We start from the raw sequence: 5,000 nt of genomic DNA on the forward strand, positions 1-5,000 counted from the left end.
ACGAAGGTAACAGCTACGGCAACGAAATCTTCCCTTTCAAACTTTTCGCTAACTTAAATATTGCACGATTGAAGTGTGTTTCGTTTCGTTGCCATTGCTCAAAATGGGAGAAGTGTCCAGTAAATGGACTCGAACGATTCGCTGTTTTACGGTCACGTTATCGATCTTTAAGAAGGTTAACTGATTGGTTCCCAAGTTGTGCTTTTTAAAGATTATGGCTAATAATTGAACTAAAATGCGCGGGGCTATCTTCATGATTTTTCCCTACGAATGAATAACATTATTGTTCGGGGGGCGGGGGGCGGGGGACTGCCGAAGCCGTCGTCAGTTTTTTAACTTTCGTAACATTTAGCAAGTACTTTACGTCTCGCATTTTTTCAAGAGTTGCGCAAATTAGCCTATTGTTTCTTAGTAGCATGAGGGATTTTGATTTTGTCACGGACAGTCCCAATTTCCCTCGCAGTCGTTTTTGGTGATTTGTTGTTGGCGAGAAGGTTTGCGTGACGACTCCAACAAGCAAATGGGAGGGAGCGTCGCGTGACTGCGCGTGGCGGTACTAAAACGGCCGCCAGGGAGACTGGAGTAGTCTTTGCAAATACTGATGCTTCATGCACTGCTAGTACTTGCAAACATTCAAAGAACTGACTGACTTAAAACTGTCACAGGCCAAAACAGAATAACCTTCTTAGGAGAACAATGAAACTCTCATTTTGCCTGGTTTTAAAATTTCTAACTCATCTTAAACTTTTAAGATGTTTGGAGAACATCGTGAGCATAATTCTGTATGTACCAATTTTGCACCTTCCTAAAAAGTGCGGTTATTCCTTGAAGTCATGACTGTGCGGATTGTATGTTGACAGCTCTATCTCAGATCCAAGAAATAGAAAACGGATTGCTTGAAGGTCTTGTAGATTTGTTCCTGTTAAAAATAACTGAACAACATTCATTTCTTTGAGAGTATGGGTAATCAGTTGGCTGCTTTTATCATTTAGATAGATACTATGCTACTATTCAAATGAAAGTAATTGAATAGCGATATTTATTCACCTTTTTTTATTGTATATAGTGTAAAATTGTGCGGAAAAGAAATTCTTTGTAACGAGGAACCGTCTCACGAGTAAAATATTTCCTTTGTCCGGAATGAAACTATTTTTTCCTAATAAAAGTAGCTGTTTTTAAAGAGTTTTGTCCTTGATTGTCTGGAGACTGCCTGAACCTGATTTGACCCTTCTGTTTGCGTTAACAAACACCGCTGCTAAAATTTAGTGAATGCTGTCACGCCGAAATCACGCAGCAATCCTGGTCAAGGAGCGTTGCATGACGTCAGCACTAGCGGATAAAGCTGAACAAAGCGAAAAACAATCCACCCATCTGGCCACAAAGTGTGATCTTGGTAGGGTACCAAACAGTTTTAGCTTGAAAAAATATTTGACATACAGCATTCGTTTAGGACATTAAAAATCTCTGGGTAAAAAAAAAGAAATCTTTGGTCAAGTTTTCACACCAGGCAACGTAGCAGACGAATGCCATCTCCCAACATAAGAGTTTGCTATCAAATTTTCTCTTCTTTCCCTTTATTGATCATTTTAAACACTAGAAAAAAATCTTTAACAAAAAGAATCTTTATTCCTTAGATAGTTTTTAAAACAGCATTCTTTGTGTACAACGAAATGTATTTGAGAATTTTCCATCCCTTCTTGACTGCAATCGCTTCTTTCAGTTCGAAGGTCTTTGCGTCAATTCTTTGGTTTTCAAGGTCGACTGCAGGGCCCTCTTTAAGCTTTAGTGATAAACAAACCCACGCTATTCCAAGGGGAGAAAACCAATTTTTGGGTCATACTTCTCAATGTTTGCTACATTTTATGAAACAAGTCGTCCACACGAACAAATTTTGGCACTTGCCAAGTTTCATTTCTCACTTAATAGCTAGCGCGCCAGCCTTTGTTATGTAAAATTTGGGCAGGCAATCGTGTAAGAATTGATTGATGCTGAAGATATCATTACAGTGAAATGAACAACTTAGTTGCGAAAGAAGCCTGCAATCCAGGTTTGAACGCGATTTGAACCATATCCATGCGATATAGCTGCATACTGCTCAAACGGAGATTTCAGCTCATATTTCGTACGAAGTCAAGGCAAGAACAAGAGGCCGACCGCAATGGAAGACAACCGAAGGGTCCCTTTTATCTGGCTACCTTCTGTTAGGCAGAGGCAGACCTAGGGGAAGGGTGCAGGGGGTGCGCACCCCTCCCCTCCCTCCCGGGATGACCTGTGGCCTTCTAATACAACTGGTATTCTGCCAAAAAAAAAAAGAAACGTCACCACTCAGCTACGCCATTCCTTTGTGATGCACCTCATCCTAAGAAAAATCCTGGATCCGCTCCTGTTAGGGGAGGGGTGGGTGCTCCTCCTATCCTGATTGCATGCAGTATTACTTGTTCCCACTAATACTGGTACTTACTTTACTGACCTCAAATGCATTGAAAGCTGAGGGACAAACTTAAATAAAATTCGCTGCACATGAAATACTGCAATAAACAGGCCTGCAATGTTACAACTTTTATCCGGCGCTTTGGTGACGTGAGAGACTTTTCCAAGCAATGTATGCTCAGAGAGCGGGAAAAGCCGCGCGAATTTTGCAATACAAGGGCCGGTTGCTGGAAGTCTCAGGTTAGCGCTAACCGTTGGTTAAGAGGTATCAGAACCGAAAGGTTTCCATGGTATTTAACGCCGGTTAGCGCTAACCATGCTTCGAGCAACCCGAGTCAGAAGGATAAGATGGACTGGTCACGAAGCAGCGTATATATGTTGCCAAACTGTTGTCATGTTCTCGGACACAAAAGAAAAATGCGAGAAATGTTTTTCATTTAGTCATGACGGAGTCCCAGTACGAATTTTACCTTCCAGAGCCGTTAACAGAAGTAGGTGAAGAGGCAAGTACCGAAAAAGAATCGGAAGAAGGTAAAGAAAACAATATACAAATATAATTGAACTAGCTTGTTTGGTCCGTACTGGGAAAATATTGGTCTCGTTTGTTTTTTGCAAGTTTATGTGCTGAGCCTGAAAAACTTGCAAAAAGATGAACTCGACCAATATTTTCCCAGGTATGAGTTGGGAGCACGTCTTACGCTAATCCAGAGCTGATAGTATTTGTGCAACAATACCTGAGTTGAATATTTGTATTTCATTCTTTCACTGGTTCCGCGATGGCAGGAAGTGGAAATCGGCAAGGAAATCGCTCGAAATTTGGTCACGCGAGCTGGTCACGCGATATATTTTTGTTACTGCACAGAGTGCTCTGGGGACGAAAAAACAAAATGGCGGAAAATTAAGCTGATTTCAATGGGAAAACACAAGTACAAAGGGAAAGGAAAACAGGATCCACATCGTCAGAAGCTAAGCAAGAGTGCAAAGTTTGAAAATGCTTGGGGTGGTTCTGCACATGTTGAGAGCGACAAGAACGAAAAGGCTCGTGGTGAGGAGATCGTTCGATTCATCAAAATGTCCTTAGTTGTGAACCTTTGTTAATCTTTCCAATTCAAGCTGTTTTACTGTCTCTTTATCTTAATTACAGATGACAGTGGAATAAAGGATTATGGCCGAGGATTTCCTTTTCCGTTGTCAATGTGGGTAAGTTAATGTAACATAGGCACAGAGCTCTAGGCATAGATTACAATGGGGTTGATATGTACAAACAAAAGGACCGAATGAGTGATCTGTTACAAATTTCGTATTCACGACTTTAATTCAAGAATCTTCAAACTAATTTATCACTAAAAGATACGAATTTGATTGAATTTTACCCATGAAATCAGCAGTAATTAATCTGCACACAACAATTACAACAGTTTCACACACTTCAACCGCACCACTTGCTCTGCTGTATTTTTTTTTCACCACACATGTTGGAGGAATGAACTTTATTTCATATGTTTTATTTGATTTGATTTGCGTTAACTTGTTAATTTCAATTTACAGTGTCCCCAATTAGTGCTCTAGAGCACTAGAAGATTAGACAAGTTCCTTTCCTTTTCTTTTATTTAACTTTTATTCCCGAGTTGAGAAGTATTTTCTTAGCACCGAGTAAGATACAAGCCCACCTGAACTGCTGCTACCAATGCAACATGATGACAGAGCCACGTTTGATTATTTCCTGTATTTCCAGAACATGAGAAGACCAGTTATTTATAACTGTACTTGTATCCAGTACACTAGTTTTATGTCTGTGAGCCAATCGTATGAAGCCCTGAGTCAGCAGCACTGTAGGCCATAAGAATTAGGCCTGCATCACACTTCCTATCTAACACAATTCATGCATCCATGCAATTCAGTGCTAGCTGAACTGGGTCAGACACAAAATTGAGACAACCTGGTAACAATGCACCACTTGTGGCGTAGTAGTTGTGATGGTGTAAATGTTCGGCTACTTCATAACCCCTCCCATACCCCAAGAGGGGTTATACTCCTTTTTTGTGTGGTGTAAACACAATGATCAACAGGGAAAAATCATTCTCCTCAAGGAAACTTTGTAACCTAATGTTTTTATTTCTGTCAGAGTTTTTCAAACCGTGCAGGGCTTTGCTTAGCCTATATGCAAGTCTTCCATGCTAGACAAAGTTACCTTGAGTTTATAACCTTCAGCCTTGTCTCACAATCGTTTGGGGCATTTAGGTTGAACCTATGATTCCCATCTGGAGTAAAATTGTGTTTACAAGTATCTGCACACTGATGTGAGATTGAGTGTCAGAGCAAATGAGCTGACTCTAACTCTTTGCAACATCATGGTGTCGTATGTTTTAGGACCCTCCTTTATTCTTTTGCACTGGAAATCCCCAATTTGGAAGTCAAAATGAGTGTATTGTTTTCAGTAAGAGAGTTAATCCCCTCCTTCAGAACTGCCTACAGATTTTCTGCCTCTCTTGATTCAATTGCCTCCTTGGAAGTTTTATAATGGGAAAGTAAACACTTTGTAATACAGTAACCAAAACTGTAAAACACCT

The 5,000-nt window shown here is 40.4% G+C and overlaps 2 protein-coding genes across 4 annotated transcripts in view; both read left to right on the top strand.

Annotated features, from left to right (window-relative positions):
* LOC137970564 (fas-binding factor 1 homolog) overlaps positions 1-1,181 on the top strand; it is a 37,107-nt gene extending 35,926 nt beyond the window's left edge. For 2 of the 3 annotated variants that reach the window (XM_068817084.1, XM_068817086.1), the window contains exon 26: positions 1-1,181. This exon is cut by the window's left edge and continues 199 nt beyond it. The gene's annotated coding sequence lies outside the window, so the exon portion shown is untranslated. The other variant, XM_068817085.1, reaches the window with a different exon arrangement.
* Positions 1,182-3,306: 2,125 nt separating this feature from the next.
* Positions 3,307-5,000, top strand: part of LOC137969772 (18S rRNA aminocarboxypropyltransferase-like) — a 10,830-nt gene continuing 9,136 nt past the window's right edge. Inside the window, exons 1-2 of the mRNA XM_068816127.1 lie at positions 3,307-3,475; positions 3,575-3,630. Coding sequence (XP_068672228.1) covers positions 3,343-3,475; positions 3,575-3,630 — 189 coding nt within the window. The 5' untranslated portion in view covers positions 3,307-3,342. The remainder of the gene's footprint in view (positions 3,476-3,574; positions 3,631-5,000) is intronic.

The sequence above is a fragment of the Montipora foliosa genome, chromosome 9 (assembly GCF_036669935.1).
Source record: "Montipora foliosa isolate CH-2021 chromosome 9, ASM3666993v2, whole genome shotgun sequence".
Taxonomy (NCBI): Eukaryota; Metazoa; Cnidaria; class Anthozoa; order Scleractinia; family Acroporidae; genus Montipora; species Montipora foliosa.